General features: G+C 43.2%; 1 protein-coding gene across 2 annotated transcripts; it reads left to right on the forward strand.

The window, feature by feature from the left end:
• Window positions 1-24,940, forward strand: SCG3 (secretogranin III). Of its 2 annotated transcripts, none has more exons than XM_065847354.2 (12): window positions 1-247; window positions 931-983; window positions 1,535-1,580; window positions 1,663-1,878; window positions 2,907-3,049; window positions 3,943-4,104; window positions 4,422-4,599; window positions 6,453-6,569; window positions 17,756-17,839; window positions 18,435-18,563; window positions 20,589-20,657; window positions 24,387-24,940. In XM_065847354.2, the coding sequence occupies exons 1-12, from the start codon at window positions 163-165 to the stop codon at window positions 24,503-24,505; spliced, it is 1,401 nt and encodes a 466-aa protein (XP_065703426.2). In that variant the 5' UTR covers window positions 1-162; the 3' UTR covers window positions 24,506-24,940. The 2 variants fall into 2 exon arrangements, with proteins under 2 accessions (XP_065703426.2, XP_065703425.2); XM_065847353.2 differs by having other exon boundaries at window positions 3-247; window positions 20,589-20,669.
• The last annotated feature ends 306 nt before the right edge of the window (window positions 24,941-25,246 follow it).

Genomic DNA, 25,246 nt, shown 5'->3' on the forward strand with positions numbered 1-25,246 from the left:
GCGGCGGCGGCGTTGCGAGCGCGGCGGTCGGCGCTGCCGTGCGGTTCAGCACCGCGCCGCTGGACAGCGCCCGGGGCCGCGCAGGGCAGCGCGGCGGGAGCCCCGCGGGCAGCGGCCCCGTGCCCGGGCCGGGCTCGCCCTGCAGGGCTGGGCGGCCGCAGGATGTTCGTCCGGCTGGCGGTCGCGGTGCAGGTGCTGGCGCTGCTGGCGAGCCGGGTGCATGGCTTCCCGAAACCCGCGGGCCAAGGTAAGCGCCTTCGGTAACGCGATTGCTCCGAGATGGGCAAAGTTTTGCAGGGTGGAAGTGGAGGAAAGGAAAAACTTTACTTCCGCTTGGCTAAAAGAAATTAGATCCTAAAGAAGCAATATTCCTGGTGCGAGACGCTGGATCACGGAAGTTGCAATCTAATATTAAAGTGAAGACATAGATGCCGGTAGAGGGAAAAGCTCTGATATTTTTCAGCCTTTTCCAAGCAACGTTTTCATCTATTCTACAGCAGTTTCTGCACAAGTCTCTCTCTGGCTCCCTCTCTCCCCTGGTATTCTGGATGTAGGAGATTTTTAATCTCCCGGTTGTGCCAATCCGATTACTGCTATTTTAGTCAATGTCTTACAGCATTTTCCCCCCAATTTTTTTTTAGTTTTCTCATCAGAAAGGGGTCACTGAGTCTACATCTGTGTTTCTATTACCTCCTTTGCAGAGCCCCTCCCTATGCCCCAAGCAATCTTATTGTTTTAAATGTTTGACTTTTTGATTGTATTCTCAATCTTTTAGGAACACTGATTTTTCTTACATGAACTAGCAGTTGACATCATATTTAAAACACCGTGTTTTATGGGAGAAAACTATAAATTAAGAAAAAATGTGCTGTCTCTTTGTAGTCACATGCATCACATAACTGAGTATATATGTGTGTTCATTTATTCTAGATAAATCTATACACAACAGGCAATTAAGTGTAGAAAGACCTTTGGAGGAACAGGTAAGTGAAATAACAAATATTTACAGTGGTTTTTAGTTTTGGTGTTCGCGTAATGTGTTGAGCCTTCAGGTACCAGATCCATGAATATCCTAATGGCTCAACAAATCGCTTAAAAATACATATGTCAGTAAAGTAAATATCGATGGGGTTGGGTACAAAATAGAGTTTCATTAATTTTAAGAACTAGCACATAGAGTTTTACTGTCCAGCATTCCAAAAGCAGGTTGGCAGCTCCAAGAGCTTATAGGTGTGTAACCCCTTTGTACTGAATCTGGCGGGAGCTTGGACTGAAGAAGAAAAACATAACTGGCATTTATTGTAAAATGGAAAGTCTATTTCAGCTTCTCAGAGTGTCTGATTCTGAGCAGAGGATGCCTTGGTACTGACAGAAAGTGCCAACCGCTTAATCATGTTCTGCTTCTTAACGCCAACTTCTTACTAAAAGGGAAGATCAGGCATTAAGGCTTCTGATATTGATAAATTAAGGGGTCACACATTTTGGTGTATTGATTCCTTCTGCCTGTTTGTTTGTTTTATTTTTGTATTATCAGATTGCTGAAGCTGAGGCAGACAAGAACAGGAAAATAGCTCCCACAGGTAAAACATCTGTCTTTGCTTTATAGCGATATTCAGGCTGGTATAAGATTTTATGTCATGTGTGCGTTGATATGTTTTTCAGAAAATAAGCCAGAGTTCAGGAATTATTCCTTTGTTGATGACCTGAACCTGCTCAAAGCAGTGGCAGAAAGAGAGAGGAATGCAAAGGAGAGGGAGTCGATTAGAAGCTCGTTGTACGACCAGCAGCTGGCCGTAGACGATGCGGACTCCACCAAGAACCGCAGGCTTGTGGACGACTATGACTCCACTAAAAGTGGACTGGATTATAAATTCCAAGGTATTCTGTAATCATCTGTCGGTGACTTTTCGGTGAGGCTTCTCTTGCAAACTGATTGCAGTCATGAATGCTGTACTCACCAGCAGAAAAGAGCTCTATTTGTTACTGGTGTGCAGTTTCAATTATTTCCAGTTGTATTTTTGTCGTATTACAATTAGGTTTTGAAACACAATATAAAGCAATTGCTGTTGATTTTCACAGTCTTCTTCCATGGAGGAAAACCCAACAGTGTAATTTGCATTATGGTTTTTAGCAATTTTGATTTGATGGAAGGAAAATGGGACACATTTGAAATGAAAATGTATTCTGGTTTGAAAGGAAGAAGCACTTTTATGCAGAGCTAAATTGCATCTATTTGTTTCAAATGTTACATGCAACGTTAGGTAATTCTCTTCATCACAAAGCTAAAAGAAGTTTCCAAGGGGCAAATAATCTTTGCCTTTACTACAGGAGCAGTTAACTGACTTGCAGTTTGAGTCCTCTGAGAGTTGTGAGCAGCATTTAGCTCAGGATGTTTTTAATTATATCAAAGTTCGCTCATCACAGACCGAAGCTTACTCATCATATACACTTTCCCATTGGTCATATAATATTATTTGCCATAAGTAATGATTCCATAATTAAAACTTCATTTGCTGAAATCGGTGTTTGTCAAGATCTGTTCTGAACTGGGAGGCCACACAATGACAGTAGATAGCAGGAAGATGCATATGAGGACGTGTGAGCAGTGTTCTCTCGTTCTTACAACTTTTCCTAGGAACAGGAGAGTGTGCTCCTGATAGTCGTCTCTGCTCTTTCAAAAAAGCCAGGCAGAAAGCCATTTTTCAGATGTGGAAAATGGACACAAAGAATTTTTCATTGGGACTGATGTGTTGGATTCCAAAGTGTCTATCGAATATATTCCTGCTGTGTTTCAAAAGTGCAGCTTTGTTCTGAAGAGAAAAATACGTGGGCAGATATTTTTTACAGGACGTCTAATCCAAATGAGTTAGGACAGTCAGCACACAGTTCAACTGTAATCCTTTCAGATGATCCAGATGGCCTCCATCAATTAGACGGCACTCCCTTGACTGCTGAAGACATTGTTCAAAAAATTGCTGCAAGAATTTACGAGGAAAATGATAGAGGAGTGTTTGACAAGATCGTCTCAAAACTTCTAAATCTGGGGCTAGTGAGTATCTTGCTAATACTTCATTCAGCTGCTTTGTGGCTTGGTTTAATGCTCTTTGTGTCCAGCTATTAATGCTGACTTGAGTGAAAATGAGGGGCATTTGGGGTCTAAGCTCATTCCTATCCACCTACTAATTATTGTCACGAGCAGACATACAATGATACTGGTTAGTTAAGGATGCATTTCTCATTGTTACTGATGTTTAGCAAGACTGGATTTGTCTCTGACCTCTGGATGTCCCAATGGTTTTAGCCTTTGCAATATGGGATCCTTGCATTTTAAAATACTAACCCTATCCTTTCTGCAGTGGATTTTGCAATCAGCGATTGCGTGCTGGGTCCCACTGATTACGAAGGGAGCGGAGGGACAGCTGCATGGGCGAGCTTTCGTACAAGTGACACTGTTATGAAGCAAAGAGAGAACATTTTAATGATGCCGTAGAAAGCTATTTGGTTTTCTCCTTTCTGCATTACTCTATTTTGTTGTAGTTATTCAATTGTAGATAGGTATGTTCCAGAACACATATATTTATACACATCCACAGGCATGCTTCGCTTGCAGCTCCATCTTTCAAGCTGGACTCCATTGTGTTAAGCCCCATATGGGCTTGTTTTCCTACTGGAGACAATATGTGTGGGTGGGTGTTTTTATGTATACACACGTAACTGATAAGTGTTTGTGTGTGTATATACATGTATGTAGATAGAGATGTGTATATATATGAATACATGTATACACACATATCAGTGAAGGTATTACACCTAATTTGGCTGCGCTGAGCTTTGAAGCAAACATATTTAAAGCAACCTATTTGCAAAGCTCAGGTTTCGTATTGATGTTTCAATCTAGGAAAAGCACTATCCTATAAGTACCCTGCACAAATATTTCAACAGATCACAGAGAGTCAGGCCTACACCCTGGAAGATGAAGTGGCAGAGGTTTTACAACAGCTGATCGCAAATGAAGCGAAGGATCGTGAGAAGGAGTCTGAAGGCTTCCATTACCCTCCAAGCAGAGCAGACAGTGATACAAAAGAAAAGCAACCGGAAAAAATGGTAATTTCCTAGCTAATCATTTTGACTCACATGCCAAATGATACAAGTAGACCGATACACTGCCGTGCTTTAGGGAATGATTAGTTCAACCTGGAAACTAAAGGTGTTCTTTAAGAAATTCCATCAGATAGGAGAACGTATCATGAGTTACTTTGAGGTTTAAGCCAGATCCCAAATTGAAATAGCTTTGGAAAAACAGCATAGTCTTTATCTCATAATTAGGAAAGTGTCGACATAAGATTATGATGCTGTTTATTGCTCTATTAAGTCTATCACCAGAAGCAATGTGCTTATATTTCTTTATGTCTTTTGTGGAGATACTAAGCAATGCTGCTAAGGATAGTTTCGTTAATGAAGAAACTGATGACACGCTGGACAACACCTGGTCACCATCTAATGCCTTGGAAAGAAGAAATGAGCTGCCTTCTGAAGAGAATTTTGAAGACCTCCAATACTTTCCAAATTTTTACGCGCTATTAAAAAGTCTTAACTCAGGTGAGCTCATCGCGTGTTTACAAGGACATTTAGGAAGAAAAATAGAAAATTAAGATTCTCTCTGTTTTCTCCTGCTCCTTTCCCTTCTCTTTCCCACAGATTCCCTGGTCGCAAGAGACCAGGTACCTTGAAAATGTTCTCTAAGATGCATAGCAGAGACTAATTTGATTAGTGCATATGGCAAAACATTGGGAGGAGCAGCACTCAGAGCTGCAGACTGTGTGACCTAGATAGCCCTTCCCATCCTGTGCTGTATAATTCAGGAGCCCTGAATTCTTTTCATTCCCGTAAGGGCATGATGAAAAACTGGCAAATTGTTTTCTCCGGAGATCTTTCCAGTAACATCCGTGTCTTCTAAGCCAACAGAGATCTGAGTAAGCCACAGCAGAATCCTCACCGTGATGGTACCAGTAAATGAGGCTGAGCCTCTCAGCCTTTTCACAAACCACAGGTTTGCTGTTTATTGCAGTGAAAGCTTTGCACGTCTCTTCCTATTCCGGTGCGAGACGTCAGTGCCTTCCAGTGATTGCAGGCGAGGTTGTGGCAGCGCGCCACAGCCGCTTTGCCAGCACGCTGTGCCGCACACCCACTCTCCTCCTGCAGCCAGCACATCTTCTGCTCGCTCCAGAACAGTCAGCAGCCATTTATTCTGTAGATTCCTTGTCCTGCAGGAGCCATAAACTTGCTTCAAACAGTCCCCATGAACGCCCAAGTGGAGAGCTAGAACAAAAAACCTCAGGGCACACTTTGCTTATATTGGGTCTAACGGGTTATCGAGCAGATGGAAGCAGGTCCCGCTGGCTCCACATCTCCGTATTGTCTCCTGCTTTGTGCTGTTCGCCTGCCAGCTTGGATCACGCTGGAGGAGAGGGGATTCAATTGCATCCTACAGATGTGTGTTGGGAAAAGGGGCTGGGCCCCTGCCGAGGCGGGAGGACGTTCCTGACTGTCCCTGTGTGCCAGGCAGTGTCCCTGGCTCCCTTGGGTCCTCCAGTGGCACCTGGGCTGTGGGAAGAGCTCATGTAACCGTGTGCTGGGGAGCTCTGTGCTGCTGCTGCGGAAATATCGGACTACATGATCTTTCGAGGTCCCTTCCAATCCCTAGTATTCTGTGATAGTGTGATTCTGTGTGATTCTGTGAAATAGCAGTAATATGTTTCAGCAGATAAAGAATATGGAAAAAGAAAGCTAAGAGCAATGATGATGAAGATAATCAGCGATATGTGTGGGCAAGAAAGATGAATTTTTATAATGAAAAATCATTGTTCATATCCTATTCTGGAGCCGTGATCCTCTCAACCATGCAATATTATGTTTTTCCAGTACCAGTCACGGTCTTGTGCACAGTAACAATCTCATTTGAGACACTTCATATTTCTGTAAATGAATCCATGGATCTTGTAGGAGAAGGGATCTCTGAGCTATCTTCCTCATACAGAACCAGACTGGTCTACTGAGTAGTGCACAGACAAATGAAAGAAAAAGACAGAGATGGTAGAAAACTGTGCCTGTATCTGCCCTCTGACCAGCAATTTCCACTCTGCCGAGTCACTTCATCTCAGTGTGTTTAGTCTTCTTATCTGCCAAACAGAACTAATACCATTTACCTTCCATAACATAGACCTTCAAGACAAAAAGCTATAAACCCAGAAGTTTTAAAGTGTATTCAGGTGTACTTTACAGGAGCAATTTAAAGGGAAAAACGTACAGTTCTCTTTGCTAAACCAGCACAGCATTTTCTTTTTAGTGACTTGGTCATTTTTTATGCATGAGGTTTGTGGAGAGTTTGCAGAACTGAGTTTTCCTGAGTGGCCTGAAGTCTTTGACTAATTTTGCTTTATCTGCTCGCACAGAGACGGAGGCAAAAGAGAAAGAGACCTTGATAACCATCATGAAAACTCTGATTGATTTTGTGAAGATGATGGTTAAATACGGAACGATCACACCTGAAGAAGCAGTCTCCTACCTGGGTGAGCCTCCAGACTTTATGCAACAGCGTTATCAATGCTATGTTCTTACTCTGCCAACGGTGATGATTTTATTGCCATCTTCCTAGCTTTTATGAGGCCTGTTTCAGACTCATTAATTGGAATTCATAAAGCTGCGCTTCTAAATGATCGATCGGTCTTTATAGCGATGTTAAATTCCAGACTGCTTTAATCTTTCCATCTAATGAAGGGAAGGTTATTTATCACAGATGTATTTAGAGGATTATTTCACTTCCACACCTGTGAAACACTTGATTTGAATGGTTTTGTGTCGGGGCAGATGAGTGTTTTGCTCAGTTATGTTTGGGTGGATCAGCCACCTGCATTTTCCAAAAGGACCCTAGCTCTGCAGCACCCTTCATGTGTCACCTGTAAGCAGCTGGAGCAGACAGGACCCAATGCCATGGTCTTCTGCCAAGTGAGGCTCCTTCCATCTATGGGAGGCGTCACACCTTGGTGCAGGAGTAGTTTTTGAAGCAGTCGTTCCTGGATCCATTTTGGAGTCTGTGGTTTTGCAGATGTTGTAAAATGGTTATAATATCCTGAAGAGTGACTTTGGAACAACCTGCGTTGGGTTTTTTGTTTGGTTTTTCCCACACACCTCTCCTGGCTTTTGCAAACTGTTTCATATGAGCTGTTGATAGCTTTCCTACAGAACAAAGGCTCATCTGCATGGGCTCACACAACCCTTTCAGTTTTCTGAAGTGTTCCTGGTCTGGGTTAGCCTGAAGAGTTTGTCTTTACATCAGGGCAGTTCTCAGCGTAATCAATCAGCCGGGTCTGGTGATCATCTTCCATGACTTCAACTGGCTTGTTTGATATGGGCCTGATTGATTGATGCAACTGTAACTGTATGGTTTGATTGTCAATTACTTGGCTGCACAAAATCCAGTGGATCGTGTTTCACATTCACCTCCTCTCTGAAGTATTCGTTATATCTCTGACCAAGATTATCCCTTTGTTTTCTGTGAGAAGTTCTTAAATTTTGGAATATTTGGACATCTTATGCTACAGTTCAGCTCTTTATTTCTCTGACTGCCTGTACATTTAAAGATAGATGCACATAAAGAAGCGGTTGATTGCAAGCACAGTTGTTTGTTTCAGTATCATTCTACAAATGAAGATAATATGGCTTAAGCAGATACTGCCCTCACTGATAGTGTTGTGCCAAAACTTAATAGGCTAAATTCATCCCTGACGCAAGACCGCTGAGATAATGGAATTACACTCGGGATGTGTTCTTCCTGCTAAAATTCAAGGCAGTTGTTCATATTGACTTGACTTTGGGTAAATAAATGCTGTAACCCTGGAAACAAATTGCCACGATGACATAGTACAGAGGGCAGGGATTAGGTTAAGAGTTTCAGAGGTCTGATTTAGTCTAGGTTTAAAGCAAGATATGAACGGATGTATCCAGACTCTGCCTTGCAAATGAGTGATCTATGCAGAGTTGGGTTTTGCGCTCCATCACAGCAGCTCACTGTAGGAGGAGAAGCTTTCTTGTAGGTCTCAGGTTGCTTCTGTGCTATTCTTTTTTTAGAGCTGCTGTTGAGAAATGGCTTTAAAGCTGACCTTCGTTTATTGAGCTAGTATTCTCAAATAATCAAGAAGAGCAAGCACAGGAGAATCTTAGCTTTTTGCAGTATCCATAAGCAGTTTTATTGCCACCCTTACTGAGCTCAGAGTTAGAACATAATATACCCAGTAACACATGAATAGGCGCCGTGGTGCTTGGTGCAGTTTGGGTTAGGGGACTGATCCCCAGCTGTATTTATTATGGTATATAAAGGTATCAGTATGAATATCTGTCAGAGAGAGGAAAAAATTACAAACATTGGCAGCATTTAGTTGTCCCCGCAGTCCAAAATCAGTGAGTGGATCCTATGCTTCTGGGTGGAAAAAACCCACTGGATCCGTGCAGATGAATTATACCCTTCCTTTATGACAGTGGGAAACTGCCCAAGTTGCTTCTCCCCACTCAGTGGCTGAAGCCGTGCGTGAGTTATGTCCCTGAATTATACATTCGAAATAATAAATCATTTACTGAATCAAGCCACAAGCCTTTGGGCCTCTCACATGGACACAGAGCCAGTGAATGTGAATGCACGTGCCAGGAACAGCTGGTTTGGGATTTGGAAACCACAGCATTATGTCATTGTCATTGTGCCTTACTCTAGGGGAAACTAACTTGCTGCTGCAGTGCATGATGTTATTAGGTTGAGCTTTAAGTTACAAAGGCTCCAGCTGCAGTGTGGTGCAAGAAAAACACAGGCAGACACACAGAAATGCAAGGAGAGGGCATTCATGGTTTATGCGAATATTCGTTATTATGTAATGCATATTGAAAAGCTTTACGTATGCTAAATACAATCTGTAACACAGAACCCAAAAACCAAAACCAGGGTAGTCATACATATGAAAGAGGAGAAAAAGTACTGCCTATCTTTTACAGTATGTATTCAGAAACCGTAGCTCTGGAAACACTAATGAGAGGCTGTAACAAACTGATATAAAATGTGTGTTCAGCCGAAATGCATCATATTTGATAATTGCCCTGCTGGTGGCAAAATGCCACTATCTGCTATCACGCTTTACTGTCTTAACTATGAACGCTCTGTTTGATGTACTGGGAGCAAATTTTTCTGTGGAATGAAAGCCTCATTATGTTTGTAGCCTGTTCAAAGGATTCCAGAAATCTTTCTAGAAAGCCTGTCTGCCCTCTGAAGACTGCAAGCGGCTCTCAGATTGTTTTTGCAGTTAAAAGAATAGACAAACGTTGCTGGTGCAGAAAGAAAGCATCAGGTAATGGATAATGTGGCACAGGATCGGTTCCACGGGTGGCCGGTGGATCAGGTCCCGCTGTGCTGTTGACAACACCCTGCGCTGTTGTCAGGCAGCCGAACACCCCGTGCTCGCCCCACGCTGCCGAGCCTTGGGGGGCAATTAGCACAGGTCCTGAGAGCGATTGCTCTTGGCAAGAGCGCAGGGACGGAGTGGAACAAAGAGTTGGCATCTCCACATAGCAACCGGGAAAGCAGCGAGAAGCTTTCAGAGAACTTAGGGCTGATTCAGTGTAAAGTATTTCGCTATTCTCTGCATTCATAGTGTTCCTGTGGCGTAAAAAGCTGGTAGTGATTCTTCCATGCAGAACTGAAAGGATGATATCCTTCATGGTGCTGAGCGCGTCAAGGGGAACAGTGCTGTTCGAGCCAAGAGCAAAACTCACTTTGATTCATACAGGGCAGAATAAGGGATGCATTGCATAGGTACTTGTACTGCTTGAATATTAGTTTGTGAATAATATCGTACTTCCCTTCGCTTTCCTTGTGTCTGTTGGGTAGTGTCATGGTGGAGATTCACTCCGACAGCTTTTCCATCAGAGCCATCCATCACAGGCCAGATAAACGCTAAAGAAAAGCTTCATCTACATGGCACAACCAAGAGGATTTTTTTGTGTGCTGATGAATTTTATTACCTATGCCAGGTTTGAAAACAAACGCGTATCAGTCCACTACCACCTGGTAAAAGCTCTATTTATAGTATTTATGTAAACTATAGTTTTGTAATACATTTATTTTAATAATATGGTTGTCAGTTTAGAAGCAGGAACAAATGGTTTCTGCCGGTTTGTTCGGATATCAACACATTTGTAAATCATCTCCCACTGATAAGACCTAACTAATGTGTGATTTTTAGAACCATTCTGGGAAATATTGGCAATTAGAGCCCAGTGGACCATTACAAAAATAGAGCTTTCAGAGATGATAGACAAATTCTTAAGAGGCACAAGTGTGTATGTATTAATTCTTTTTACACAGTACATTGCTGATATTCTCCTGCCGTACACTTCTTGCAGGAGTAGATTTGTAGCAAATTTATCCATTGCCGCCCTGATCGAATGAAAGTTGTGTTATCCAATCAACTATTACCCTAGAAATGTAGCTTAGTTGTGTGCACACTGTGTTCTTCTGTGGAGTTACCATTCATGGACTAGAACATCGTGGTGGCAGCTCAGCCCCACGCAGCCGCTCGCTCGCTGCCCCGGCGGATGGGGGAGAGAATCGAAGAGTACAAGTGGGAAAACGGGTGGGCTGAGGTAAAGACAGCTTAACAGGTGAAGCAAAACCCGTGCACACGAGCAAAGCAAAACAAGGGATTCGCTCACCACTTCCCCTGGGCAGGTGGTTCAGCCACCTGCAGGACCGCCGGGCTCCATCGCACGTAACGGTGACTTGGGAGGACGAATGCCATCGCTCTGAATGTCCCCTCCACTTTCTTCTTCTTCCCTTAGCTTTACACACTGAGCACATGGCATGTCCCTTTGGGCAGCGGGGTCCGCTGTCCTGCCGTGTCTCCTCTGCTTGTGCACACCCGCCTTGTCGCGGGCAGGCCAGTGTGGGGAGCCGAAACTAAACATCAGTGTGTTATCAACGTTATTCTCTTACTCAACCCAAAACACAGCACTGTACCAGCTACTAGAAAGAAAATCAGCTCTATCTCAGTCGGAACTAAGACATACGTGTAGCACAAACTTTTGTCACCAGTACTTTGTCTCATAGATATATAGAAGCTTCATGTTTATACTGCATATAATAGGGATTTTATCGCACCTTACGATTGAGGTTGGCCATTTTGTTTTCAGTTTCTAAATTGGGGCTTCTGTATCTTCCACAACTGAACATCATTGGAGAACAGAAAGAGGCAAAGGAGTGGGAAGAAAAGTTTGAGCACTCTGTGGCTTTGCTCTTTCTGAGGGGCATCCCACTTTTCACCTCCTTGTAGGAGAGCATTAAGCTTACTGGAGCCACAGTTTCCAACACGCAGACCAGTTGGGGAGCAAATCCCCCTTTAATTAGACGGGAAAACAGAGAAATTGCTCCGGCTCATCAATATGCAGTGTTTGAGTGCAGCTGCCTCCCTCCATAGCCCACAGCAGAGGCGCCTCTCACACCGCCCCCCTTGGCTCTGAGTCACTGGCAGAAGCCACACGCTCCCCCGTGACTGAGCAGGAGATGGTGTTGGTTAGAAATGGGCAGGAACAGATGTCTCTGTTTACCTCTCCTACCCCCTCATCATTTGTTCTCCATGGACAATCGGAAAGAAGACCAAACAGCGAGACAACGGGGAGATGGATGGTTCATTGGTGACTGTTGCCGAGGCACACACACACTCATTAGTTTGGTCCTTTTCTAAGGTTACTGTTCGGATATTGTTTTACTATAATATTCTCTTTTAGCCAGAGTGAAGCTGCGTGAAAATAAAAATCCAGGGGAAAAAGAAAAGGCGGAAAGTCCCCTGTGTTGATTTTTAACGTGCCCATGCATCTTTGTGCTAAGGAATATGGAATAGCCGTTCTGCCGCTCGCGTCCACACTCGGTACCCTCGGCAGCTCCAGTGCTGCTGAAGGCAGAGCTCCGGGATGTCCCCAGCACAGCCAGTGCAGAGCGGACACAACCTGGCTTCTCTTGGGAGGGGAGAACTCATCTGAATACTATGACCAGTCCCCGAAGTTCTCATCAGCACAGATGCTGCAGGCCAGAGGTCTGATCCTGGTATTTGTTTGGTTAGGCAAGAACGGGCTCAGAGCCAAGAGCAGACCACGGCGCAGCCTGGCGCCCTCCGTCCCCTGCTCGCTGTCTGCAGCCGCGGGTGCTCCCTGCTGCACACTGCGTGTTTCCAGGGGCTGAGGGGCCGTGTGGCCAAACCAGTGCCAGAGCCTGCAAGCGATAGATGGGCAGTGTCATGTGCACCTTTTGTTCTGCCCTTCATTCTAACCGGGGAGATGAGGGGCAGTGACAGCGGTTAATTCCATAAACTGTTCGTGCATAACACCTTCTTTTTCTTGTTTAATGTCCTTTTTTTTCCAAAATGGTCTGTCGCTACTGTAGGTTTTCTTCCTAAGCATTACAATCTTTAATCGATTTCCTTATGTGAATTTCGTTGCCCAGTGTTAGTTTATCATATGACTGATGCATACAGCTGCCAGTGGGAGTTATTTGGTTTCAGGCAGCTCTCTTTTCTCTCTATTTCATATCTGATGAACTGAGGTGACCCAGCTGCCAGGATTCTGTCCTGTTCTTAGGAAGACCAAGGACTCTCTCATACCTGACAAGTAGAAGTTGGGGGCACCCCAAACGGGGACAGTGGGCCAGATGCTGAGGAGCAGCAGTGATGGTGTAAAGTGTATGTGGATGCTTAAACCCGAGATGAGTCTGCATGGAGATAAAAGGCTGCATGGACAGGGAGTGTGCGAAGGCCCAGACAGGACTGGAATGCAGGAAGGATGTTGATCGCAGACCCCACTGCAGCTTCACAGCTTTTCTTCCTGTAGCCTCGTCCATGTCTGCCCCATGCTACTTGTGCATTTACACAAACACGAATGGGGGTTTTTGCCCCCACTGCTTAGATCTTCTCTCTTGTTTTCCCCCATTTAGACTCTCACCGCATAGAAAGTAAATGGGTAGCTGCGGTGTGACAGGTCTATGGCAGCGAACCTCGCAGTTCTACACACCGCAGTACAATGGGCGTCACCTGAGGGGGACAATATGTTTGAGAGCCTGGTATTCCCAGTATCCATAGGATCTAAAATTCCTCTGATATCTTTTTAAGAGAGATCCAGTAGTTTTAGTATTACTAATTCTTTTTCCCACCACATTACATGACTGTCAAATCGTGTACAGAACAGCTGTAGGAGACCTGGAGTAAAGCAAAGGAAATGTCTGTGGAATATTGAGAGGATGAAGCTGGGAAATAGTCGGTGAGGTAGGGAATTTAATAAGGACAATAAAGGAGATTTGGTCAGAGCTTTGTTCACCGCCAAACACATCTATTTAATGGTGTTTTGCTTCGATCTGCTTGCCGGGTGATACTGCTGCTGTTGTATTTCAGGCCGTTCTGACCATGGTGCCTGTGCTCCATGTACCAGCGGTGGCAGCACCTGGGGAGGGTCAGGGTCAGCCTTCAGACACGTCACGGCAAATCGAACAGGAAGGCTCAGAAGAGAAAATGCCATATTTTGACACATAAGGCAGGAAGTTGGAAAGGAACAAGAGGGTTGCAAGGCTCAAACCCATCTGTAATTCCACAATGGAGGGGTTTCTGTTGCGCATCACATTTAAGCAGTTAATGTGACAGATGCGTGAAACATGTGCGAGCTGACTAAAGGTCCAACTCTGCTTTTGGCTGCATTGGTGAAAATCCAGAGAGTATTGACAGTGTTTGGACCTGCACTTACCGAAGCTAAAAGGAAGATTTGGCCGAAGAGTGAACCAGGTATGCTATTCTCCACAGAACAGTCACAAGCAAACCCTGAGATGTCCTGAGTTCTGTCACAGGTGTAAAAAAGCCTTGCAGGTTGTTCAGGTTCATCTCTGGTGCAAGACAGAAGAGCCCTGAGAGAGCGGTGCTTTTCTAATGGCTGAAATACGTGTGTCTCGTGCCAGCAGTCGCAGCACAAAGCCACAAAGCTTCCCGGCTGAAGCTGCTGTAGTGTACAAACCCATCAAGTCAAGTCATTTTTCATCTGTCGCTAAGACTGGTTTCAGGTACCATGATCATCCCTTTGTCTCCTCTAACGTGCACAGCCTTTCTGTGCCGTGTGAAAGCAGAACAGCAAGGCAGGTCTTTCTGCAGAAGTTTAATGACGTGACGCCTCAGCTCCAGTCAGTTTGACGAGGATAGAATGTGACAATTACGCAGATGAAGAAACCCTTTGCAGGAAGATTCGTGAGAGTCTGGAAGACACTGTGAATCTGTCTATCTGTAGAGAAGGGTCCATTTCAGGCTCCCATTGCCAATTCTGTTAAATACTTGGATGGGTACATTAGTTTCTGCCTCTCTAATAAGAACAAATTAATTTAATTTGTAATATTATTTCGTGTAGTATCTTTTTCCATGGATTTAAAGGCTGTTACTGCAGTGCATTCTTCCAGAGTTAAGATAAATATTCGGATTTGATGCGATTCAGATTTTTGAATACTGAACTCGAAAGATTTCAGAGTTTCAAAAGTGCTGGGAATTTGCATTTTCAGGTGCAGTTAATAGGATCTATCAGTGCGTAGTACCTGTGGAAACTGGGCCCAGGACTCCAAATAGGAGCCCTCCCGCATCAGGAGTGCTTCGGTGACCCATTCGGGATCCAAGAGCACGTTAGAACGTGAGGGAGGGCAGGAGGCAGATCTCCCAGCTCCTGCTGCTGCTTGGAGCGAGGAGCCCGCCCCAGAGCGACCCGTTTTACAGCGCAGGTCGCTTCCGTTAGCTCAGTAGTTATTGTCCTGTTCTTTTAATTAGTGCCATTTCAAATAAGTGTCCGGCTCTGGGGAAAGGTCAGTACCTTTCTGAACTCTTCCTCTGTAAAACTTACGTTGCCAGGGAAACAATGCCGGAAAAGTAATCGGTTCTCGTTAGAGCTCCGCACGCACTGCGCGTTGCTTGGCTCCCAATTGGCGGCATCGGCGCCGCTCAGAGCAAACACTGCGCCCCGCAACGCATCGCAAGTACAAACATGGTTTGAAACAATACCAGCTCTTAAAGGCATTCCTTCTGAAGGGCAAAAAGGGCAATAAATCCTGTCCAAGGAGAAATGGGATTCTCTGATAGCATTCTCTCTATTTTATATATATATATATAAAAATATATAGGTTTTTATAAAAAAATATAGGTTTTTTTATATATATATATATACACACACATATATATATATATAGGTACACCAGGTGATCCCCGTAAACATAGACTATTGAGAGGATAAAGCTGGGAAATAGTCTGTGAGGTAGGGGATTCTCTGATAACATTCTCTCTATTTTATATATATGTATATATGTATATATATAGGTACACCAGGTGATCCCCATAAACATAGACTATTGAGAGAATAAAGCTGGGAAATAGCCTGTGAGGTATGGGATTCTCAGATAACATTATCTCTATTTTATATATAGATGTAGATGTAGATGTAGATGTAGATATATAGATGTAGATGTAGATGTAGATATATAGATGTAGATATATAGATGTAGATGTAGATGTAGATGTAGATGTAGATGTAGATATATAGATGTAGATGTAGATGTAGATGTAGATGTAGATATAGATATAGATAGATACAGATATAGATACAGGTATAGGTATAGATATAGATATAGATATAGATATAGATATAGATATAGCTATAGATATAGCTATAGATATAGCTATAGATATAGATATAGCTATAGATATAGATATAGATATAGATATAGATATAGATATAGATATAGATATAGATATAGATATAGATATAGATATAGATATAGATATAGATATAGATATAGATAGATATAGATATAGATATAGATATAGATAGGTACACCAGGTGATCCCCATAAACATGAACAAAATGACAGCGCAGAGTCCTCTCTGTGGCGCAGAGCACAGAGCTGCTGCTGAAATGTGCAGATCCGTGTTGATGTGCCGCCTGGCTAGCCAGGTAGCGTCGGCGTTTCTCCTGTAAAGCGTAGTCCTTATTAAAAGGTCTGTCACATAAACTTGTCCATATCTTTACCGATGAAAGATACCGGGTTTTTAAGTGAATGTATTTGCATGGTGAATGTATTTGCATGATGAACACCAGGTTAGTCCTCTGTTTTCATTAAGTTATATTTAATGAAGCACAAAGTTCTCAGCTGTATAATCTTATCCTAAAAATTGTGCTTCTTGCAACAGAAAAATCTTTATATTCCTGGTGGAATACCAGTCTGGTACTGATTCAGGGTTTTTAAAAAGTATCTTAAGCTCAGCTGAAAGGAATGTTTACGGTCTTTTCAATAAGCTTTGGATTAAGTGATTAGTGAGGCATCAATACCACCACTGTAATTCTAGCTTGGTTTTTCTGTTCATCAGTGGACGTCTGATCCGGCTCGTGACCCAGCCCAGGCCTGGTTAGTTTAGGGTGTACGGCAGGGCCAGAAATCGCATTGAAAGGATATGTACCGAATGAAAATAGTGTTCACCGAAAAAACCATAACGCGATGTAGAATGACAGGGTGGGATTAAGGAAGGTGCCAACAAAAATTGCTTGCATTTTGATTTTATGCGAATAACAGAGCAGAGAGGACTGGGGCAGGGAGGAGGATGTGATTTCTCACCCGATGGCAGGCGGAATTGGTTCTGCTGATCTGACATGGAGAGAAATGTGCTTGCTGAGAAATGGATCCGTAGGTTTCAGGGCTGAGTATCTTTCTGATGGATAAAAGGTTGGTTGGTCTTAGACAGAAGATACAATCTAAAATATTTACCAGCCCTATAATGTCTATTATGCCACAGTTACCACACCTCATACTGAATATTTTAGCTGTTTGTATAAAGATAATATTGCCAATTCAAAACTAAGTCTCTCGGAAATGCCCCTCCACCAGCTGACATCTATCACATTTTGCCTCCACGTGTAACTGAACCTTTAAAAAAAGCTGATAAAGGGAAAGAAAACTGTGCACCGTAGAGGAAATACGGCAGATTGCTCGATGCCCTGTATCTGTGAATGCCACAGGACTTGTTCCCCACATAAACGTACGATCTTTATATCTGAAACACCCATCTTGATGAAAAGGTGGTTTTACTTCCAAAGTAGATGAGTTTTCTAGACTTTTAGAACTATATACGTGGCCACACTTGTCTGCTGGGTTTTCAGGTAAATGCATATTCACATATTCGTTAATCTAAATATATTTTAAAACCTTTTATTAGACTTCTTTTCCAGTGAAACCATCTAAAATCCAGACAGATAGGCAGTTTGGGATAGTATTTTCCCACCAGGATGAAGCACGTGTTTCAGAGTCTTGTATACTTTGTGGAGTTAATTAAACCCTTTCATTGCTTTCATCAGAATAAATTGCTACAGATACTGTTATATGATTTCAATATTACAATATGTATGTACACATTTGCTGTCTGCGTGAATATTGGCTCTATTTGGTACACCCATTGCCATGATCTAGTTGTCATTTTTTAAGAAGATTGATCGAAGTTCCGTGTTTGTTCTTTTGCTGTGGGCCCTGGGTTCATTCTTCAGAGGCAAGGATGGAGACCGCTCCTTTAGCTTTCTTCCTACCATTCCAGCTGGTGGTGTGGAGAACATAGTTTATCTATTGAAGACTAACAAGGGTTTGCTTTTGTTTTGCCTTGATTTCTAGAAAACTTGGATACAATGATAGCTGAGCAGACAAAGAAGAAGCTCGAGAACCCTTCTACTAAAACCAGAACGAAGCTACCAGCAGGTACTTGTTCTACAGTGTTCTCTCCTGGGATAACATGGGGTTTAGCCTGTTCAGCTAGAAGCAGGCTGATGGCTCTAGATCCAGCCTGCAGGTTACAGTCCCTGGAGAACCTGTGCCCACAGCCGGGGTGTCTAAAACACAGCAAGAGGGGAAGGTTTACTGAATTCGAGAAGTATACCCACCGTCCTTTTCCTCAGTGGGCTCCAGACACTACACGTATACAGCAGCAAGCTCTATCGATGCTTTCTAAGACTTAAATAATAAACCGAAAAAAAATAATCCTTTGTCAACTTTGGATCTGGTGAATGCAAATTTCCTATCATTTTTCTCCGCACAAAGGAATGTGCCTTGATGAACTATTCATACATATTCTGGATTTTAGTCACCTGTATTCAGCTGCCATTTGTAAGAGCAGAAACAGATATTCCTATTTCCAGAGGTGGGGGTAGAGGTGACCTTTAGAAAGCACTTTGAGCCAGGCTCCAGTGAGGTTCTTCCTCAGTCATCACTCAAGCTGCTTCACTTCCTAAAGCCCGTATTGATGTGATTTAGGAGTGCAGTTGATACAAAAACGCTCTTACTGTTATTTCTTTAGACAAGAGTAGCGAAGAAGCAGACAGCACGAAGGAAGAAGCAGCTAAAATGGAAAAGGAATACGAAATTTCAAAGGATTCCACAAAAGATGAAGAACAAAAGGCAGCAGGAAACAGTGAAGAGCCCAGAGGTACAACATAGCCATGGGTTTTGCTCCATCCGTATTCCAAGTGATTGGTATTGTCTGTGGTATTGTTTTTCCATTGTGTTAGCATAAATATCTTCAGTGTGCGGTGAAGTGGGAGCCAGCACACAACAGCTTGGTTTGGAAGTGTACTTATTTGCTTACTTTTAGATGTGTGAAACTATATCCCCGATGAGTAAGGCATCATCTTTCCCAGAACTGACAGTTCCTCTTGCATTTTGGCACAGCAATCAGAGAGATTTTGCTTCTTTCCATCCATGACTTTCCAGTGAAATCAGATCATCGGGATACTCAATATTCTGAGTGAGCCCACTGATCTCTCCAGTTTGTGTTCGAACAAGCTGGAACTGAAAGCTACTGGAAAGTTCTGCAAAGCGAAGTCATTCGCATTGCTCACTGCCAGAGGTCACGGTTCGTCAGCAATTCACCTGTTCTACGTAACTCTGAAAACCTATTACAGTCAGTTAGTGTCTCAATAAGCAAACTTAGAGTTGCTTCAGCATGACATGTGATGCCATGTACCATGCAGCGCTGGACTGTAAGAGCTGAAGTGGCTCTGTCCATGGGGTTCAAATCGGCTGCCAAATCTGAAGGCAGATCTGCAGCGCACGCTGTGCACCCGTACAGCACCGAGCCTTTGGAGGGGGACGTTTGGTGGTGTGGAAACCTTTCAGCGGGCTCGTGCTGCTCTGGATCCAGCATAAGCATCTATGTTTTGCAGTCAGTTGGCTAAAAACAAGTGCTTCTAGTCTGGTTTGTAATGCTGCTGGTTTATGCGGGTACGTTTTTGGGTGCGTGTGTTTTCACTGCAACACGCTCAGTACGGAGCTGCAGTAATCAAGGCTACAGCAGACTGTAGCTCATTGTCACCTGGTTGGGTCCTGTGGGCAATGCAGGCGTGTAAACCACCAGCCAGACACAAATAGGAGGTGGCATTTTTCCAGCAGTGGTTATTTGAGCACACAAGAGGAAAACAGCTCGAGATGGCTTTCCAATTTCACAGTAAAGAAAAATTGTCTCTAGACCCATGGGAAGTGCTAAATAACATATTTCGCCTGTCTGATGAAGATTTGTCTGTTCAGTTTGGTTCGGGCTATTTTCCTTTACCTTCAGAAAAGTGTTCAGCCCAATAGCTCTTTTGAAATTTAAATTGGATCACTATTTAGTTCTTGGTCTCACCCTGCAATGCCCTTTGCTCTTTCACAGAGTAACTTACTACAGAGCTAACTCTGCACTCCCAGCTCAAAATTATGGTATGTTTAATACTGTATCCACTTACTAATGGGCCAGACATGCATAGTTGGCAGTAGTAACCTTCTACTAGGTTTTTTTCTCTGACAAATGGAAGAACATTACATCAATAAAGCTCCAGCCAAGTTAAGAATTCAAAATCCATCAGCTGGAATATTTCCTTAGGGGCCTTATTAGGTAATCCTTGAACTAATTCTGTCCTGTGTGCATTCTGGTCCAAAAATAGCCACCGCTTTCAAATTTGAGCTTTAACAAGGCGTTATCATCGTCATTTTAATATTCTTTTCCAGTAGCTGTGTTTCACCTTGTCTTTCCAAAACAACACAACCTCAGATTTGCTGTATGCTGTTAGTACTTCTGTAAGGAGGAGTTTCCTGACACGTTGTATATGAACGCAAAGTTCCCAGTCTTATTTAAGTCATTCCGTGCTTCTTAACAGCTTCATCTTTGTTGAACGATGATTATGATCAAAAAGCTGCAGGTTGCCTTCAATCCACATGTGCAGGGTCTGTGCACACCACAGAAAGTGGATGAAAAAAGCCATGATCCGAAGTTTGTGGATGAGTAATCTTGCACAGACAAAACCTGCTGTCCATCTGTGGGAATTTTGCCTGACTAAGGTTGACAGGACTCAGCTTTTAAACAGAACCTAAGAATAGTTTTAATCTGCCTTCGCCGTGCCCAAGCTCAGCCGGGGAAGCAGCTGCGTCCATCGCCGCTCCAAGTGCATCCCTGACTTCTCTCCCATCCTTCCTCTAGGGAAAGCTGAGGCCTATTTGGAAGCAATCAGGAAGAACATAGAATGGCTAAAAAAACACGACAAACAAGGTAACAAAGAAGGTATGAAATAAAAAGCCTTGACGTTGGGGTGGGCGCCATATGCATAACAAAGCGTGTAATTCAAATTGTGTGGTATAACTTCGTGGTAGAAGTTAAATGATAGTCATGTGAAACTGTGCTTGTCTAGATTATAGAGGTAATTAGTGGTGTATAGAGATAATTAGTGGTGTTAGACTTAATTAATACAGGTCATGAAAAGCTAAATCAATTAATGAAAATAGTAAACTAGCGCAAATCCATGTAAACCGGCTCAAACAGCCACTGGCCACAAAACACCCAGGGAGTACCCAGTGGAAGGTGCTGTCCAGATAGCCAAGGTCTGCCTGTCACCAGGTAACAGTACGTCAGTTTTGTCCAGTGCTTCGTTTCTTCATTCAACATGTTTTTAAGTCATGATTTTGTACATGGAGTAAATGTATTTAAGATGTCTGGATGCATCCTGAAAAGCTCAGTGCATCAGGCCAGCGCTGTGCATGCCAGCACCAACAGCAACGAGCTTTGTTTCATAGTCAGAAAGAGTTAAGATACAAACTTATGTCGCTAGCACTGTAATGTATTGGATTACAGCCCAAGTAAACTCTGGTAGCTGCAGCTCTGAGGCACAAAGCTGTGTGGAACAGGAGCTGCGGCTGAAGTGGCTGCACGGGGTGTGCTGGGTTACAGTGCAGAGATGGGTGCGTGCTTACAGCTCAACACATGCATTTTCCTATATGGAACTCCATCATATGAAAGGATTTAACATTTTCTTTTCCATCTCTAACACCATTTCCACACAATGGCAGCAATGGCAGTTAGCAGCAGGCGTACGTATTTGCTCAAGAGTTTTCCTGCCAACTCTAATTAACCTTTCTCTTTATCAGTGTACTCATTACAGTAATTAGATCTTGGTCGTGTGATTGTTTCTCTATCTGTATCACACATAGTGAGTGGGCAGCCCCTCGCTCCCTATAATAACCTTTCCTCTGCAGTGCTGCAGTCTGCAAATGGCTGTGACTGCAGATCAATAGCACTTTATCTGCCTGGGAATGCATTAAGACGTACGCTTTCTGTACAGATGGGTTTTCATTTGCACTAAAATATCTTTATTGTCCTCCGGCAATGGAAATGGGCCTTAAAGTGAGTGTAAGTTATGACAAGATTAGAATAGTGTTCTTACTCGTTTGATACATCGCATTTACTGTGCCTTTCCACACTTTTTATTTTTGTAAAATGCTAATTCAGTTCTCCTGGGATGCTGTTAAAGGAAGTGCAGCAGGGGAAGCTGATCTGGCCGTGGATGCACCGTGCTGGGTTCCCGCAGTGCGAGATTAGGTGGTGTTGATGTGCTCATCCATCACTGCTCCACTCCCAGCTCGCGCCTGGGAGCCAGCGGAAAGCGATTCACAAAGTCATTTCGGTACTAAAATGGGCAGCCTTCTCCTCCCCGTTCGTGGGTTGGTTTGCTCGCTGCAATGCTTGAAGAGGTTTAGGTTTGCTTCAGGCAAATGTTTGTAGATCCTTAACTTTGTACAAATTTCAGTAGAAATTATTAATCATTCAATGACTAATGACCCTGGAAATGTTCATTTGTGTCTTCCTGCTTTAAAAATATCCATTGCCTGTTATGGAGGCAAGTAAACTTGAGCGGTCCGCATGATTTACGGCGAAACTTGTCAAAAGCCTGGATTTTGGCTTGTTTTGCTTTCGTGTCTGAAGTTTGGTTTGCACATATACATTCTATAAGCTCTGTGGGCTGATCCTCAGTACGTCCCAGGCCTGGCTTTGAAAGCAGTGCTCTCTAAGCCCCGCTCCTCTGCTGTGTAACGAACACCGTTCCACCCGCAGACGTCGCTGCTGGGGGTCCTGCTGCCTTTAGTCTCCAAAGAACATAACTGGGGCTCGGTTAACTCATACGTGCAAATAACATGGTCAGATTTTTCACAAAGTACCTAGGTAGTTTATAGTTTCACAACTAGGAATGAAAGTGCATTCTAGGTTTATTTGCAACGGCAAATGGCTTCGTTTGAATACGCAAATAAGACCTCGTTTCATTAACTGTAGGAGTTTCTCAACTCGAGGTAATACTGCAGCCATTGTGGTGAATATAAACCAAAGCTGATCTTTCTAATTATTGCCCAAATGAACAGGTTGCAAATAAGTATTAGAAATCAACAGTTATCAATTTCTAGAAAGAAACAAAACCAAATTCAATTGCCATGAGATACACAAATGAGCCTGAGTTGGATAGGATCTTAATGGTTGTGAGTCTCATACAGAACGTTTAGTAATGAAACCTCCACATCTCCAATAATGATCTCGTTGTGCCACCATGGATGAAATCTCACAACCTCATTATTCAGTTGCTGGGTACGGTTTGTCCCTGTTACTCAGCTCAGATGGAGGGACAAACAGGTTTCGTTCTCTTAGGTAGTGCTGGTGACAGAGCGGGTGTGAAATCCCAACCACCTTACAGCGAACAGGAAACTCCCGTTAACGCAGGTACAGAGAGGACCCGTCTGCTGGAGTGGAGAGTTCTGAACATCATTTCTCTGAATTACTCACTTGAAATTGCCTTATACTGTTATAAAAATGATCACAGGCGTTAATTTGCTTCTTAATGTCTTTCTGTTTCTGCCCAATTTTGGTCACTCAACCATAAAAAGACAGAAAGTCACTGCTGTCTGTTTTGCCAAGAACGCACGGTTTGGAAGAAGGTCCTTCTGCTTATTGCTGTATGGTGATGTACACTGAGCACGTTGCGACATCAGTATTCATATATTCTGGAGGTTCTGTCTGTGGAATAAGTAATTTATACTGAAAAATTCAGGATGTGTCTGTTTTTAGGAAAGATCTTAATTCATTTAACTTAGTATGCGCCCTCGAGACATCGATGTTTTCCAGACTACCCGCTTGTGATTGTAACAGATTAAGCTTTACATTTTATGCAGTAAATTATGTGCCTAAAATTGGTACTGTGTTTATGTGCGAATATACTGGATCTGTTGCCAGAGTTACGACTACGCAATACTTACCTTTTAATGTTATTTGAAAGCTGAATTCTTTTAATGGAAAGCAGCGATGTTTTCCAGCATGTGAAAAGCCTGTTTAACGTAGCTGGTGTGAATCACACGGCATCAATGCAGCCCCGTGGTGCAGACGGACACACGGGGCCAGCAGCGGCTCTTTGGCACTGACGCTGTCCCAGACACCACTCCCGGCTGGGTTCTCGGGTCAGGATATTGTGTTCTGTACCAACGTAAATATTGCATTAGTTCTACTTCTTTTCAGGAAGTGGCTTTCTTGAATTTTCACTGCAGGTGTTTGTGGTAAGCGGGAATTTGACTGGGATTTCAACAGGAAACAGCCAATTTAACACTTTTGAATCCATGACACTTGTGAAAATCAGAGGGTTTCAACAACATTAGCACGCAGACCAGAACATCCAACCCCTGGTCCAGAACATATTCTGACTTCAGCATTTCTCAGCAAGCAATCAAGAGCAAGAGTTGATTATTTCTCTTGAGTAGTAAAAGCAGCATGACATATAAAAATACTTTGGGCAGGCTTTTTTATTGTTGGTTTGGGTTTTTTAATTGTTTTCGCAGGTGGCACTTGCAGTGCGTTCCCTTCGTGTTGGAAACACTGCATTTGTTGCCTAACCTTGAGGATGGTGCTGTTTCTGAAGCGAGGTGGTGTAGTGGCAGTGACTCATTGTGCCCATGGATTCTTATTTTTCAGACTACGACCTTTCAAAGCTGCGAGATTTCATTGATCAGCAAGCTGACGCCTATGTGGACGAGGGCATCCTGGACAAGGAAGAGGCCGATGTCATTAAACGTATATACGGCAGCCTGTAAAACAGCGGCTGCCAAACGTATAGAGAACTAGTGTAGCTTCCCCACCCGCCCCGTGATTTCTGACCTGTTATTTTGAGGGTATCATTAGAAACGCTCTGTTCACATCGCACTCACAACTTTCTAGGCAGAAATGAAGAGCGGTGGTGCTCCGTACACTCACTGCACGCTGTATTCCCTACACTCGCAAACCAACCCTGGAGGCCAAATTCTGACACTGAATCTCTATTTGACGGGGTAAATATTTCTGTAATGTTCTCTTTGATTTGTCATTTGCATTCGGTTTGCTTTTGTAGATAAACCTGTCATTTCTGATGGAAAGTTCGTTTAACGCTGCATCTTTTGCTTTCACTCCGCTAGCCTTCTAGAGATGCAACTATGTAAAGGGCATTATTAGAAAATAGTTCATAGTTCTCTAAATAAAATATTTGAAAATAATTTACCTATTAAAGTTTTCATTAATCTTAATATGATTTTATAGCTAGCAATCTTGCTTTTAAATCCTAATACCCGTTTTTAATTGTTATGTAGCATTCTATGACTCGGCCTGCAGTGTCTTTAGCTGACTGATCCATCTTCAGCACTACAGCTGCCCTTTGTGGTACAGAGCGGTTGTTGCTTCATCCCGCATGTATAAACACTCTCTTTGATGCACCCTTTGATGATTGTGCCTGCGTAATTAGCTGAATTCCTGATGTGAATAGCCTGCTGACAAGTGTAAATAGCCTTTCCTTTCTTTAAAGA

This window comes from Patagioenas fasciata, chromosome 12 (genome assembly GCF_037038585.1).
Source record: "Patagioenas fasciata isolate bPatFas1 chromosome 12, bPatFas1.hap1, whole genome shotgun sequence".
NCBI lineage: Eukaryota > Metazoa > Chordata > Aves > Columbiformes > Columbidae > Patagioenas > Patagioenas fasciata.

Coding starts and splice junctions, on each gene's coding strand:
- SCG3 (XM_065847353.2), top strand. CDS start 163: ATGTTCGTCCGGCTGGCGGTCGCGGTGCAGGTGCTGGCGCTGCTGGCG. Junction 4,600..6,452: donor ATTAAAAAGTCTTAACTCAG/GTGAGCTCATCG, acceptor CTGCTCGCACAG/AGACGGAGGCAAAAGAGAAA. Junction 18,564..20,588: donor AAACAGTGAAGAGCCCAGAG/GTACAACATAGC, acceptor TCCTTCCTCTAG/GGAAAGCTGAGGCCTATTTG.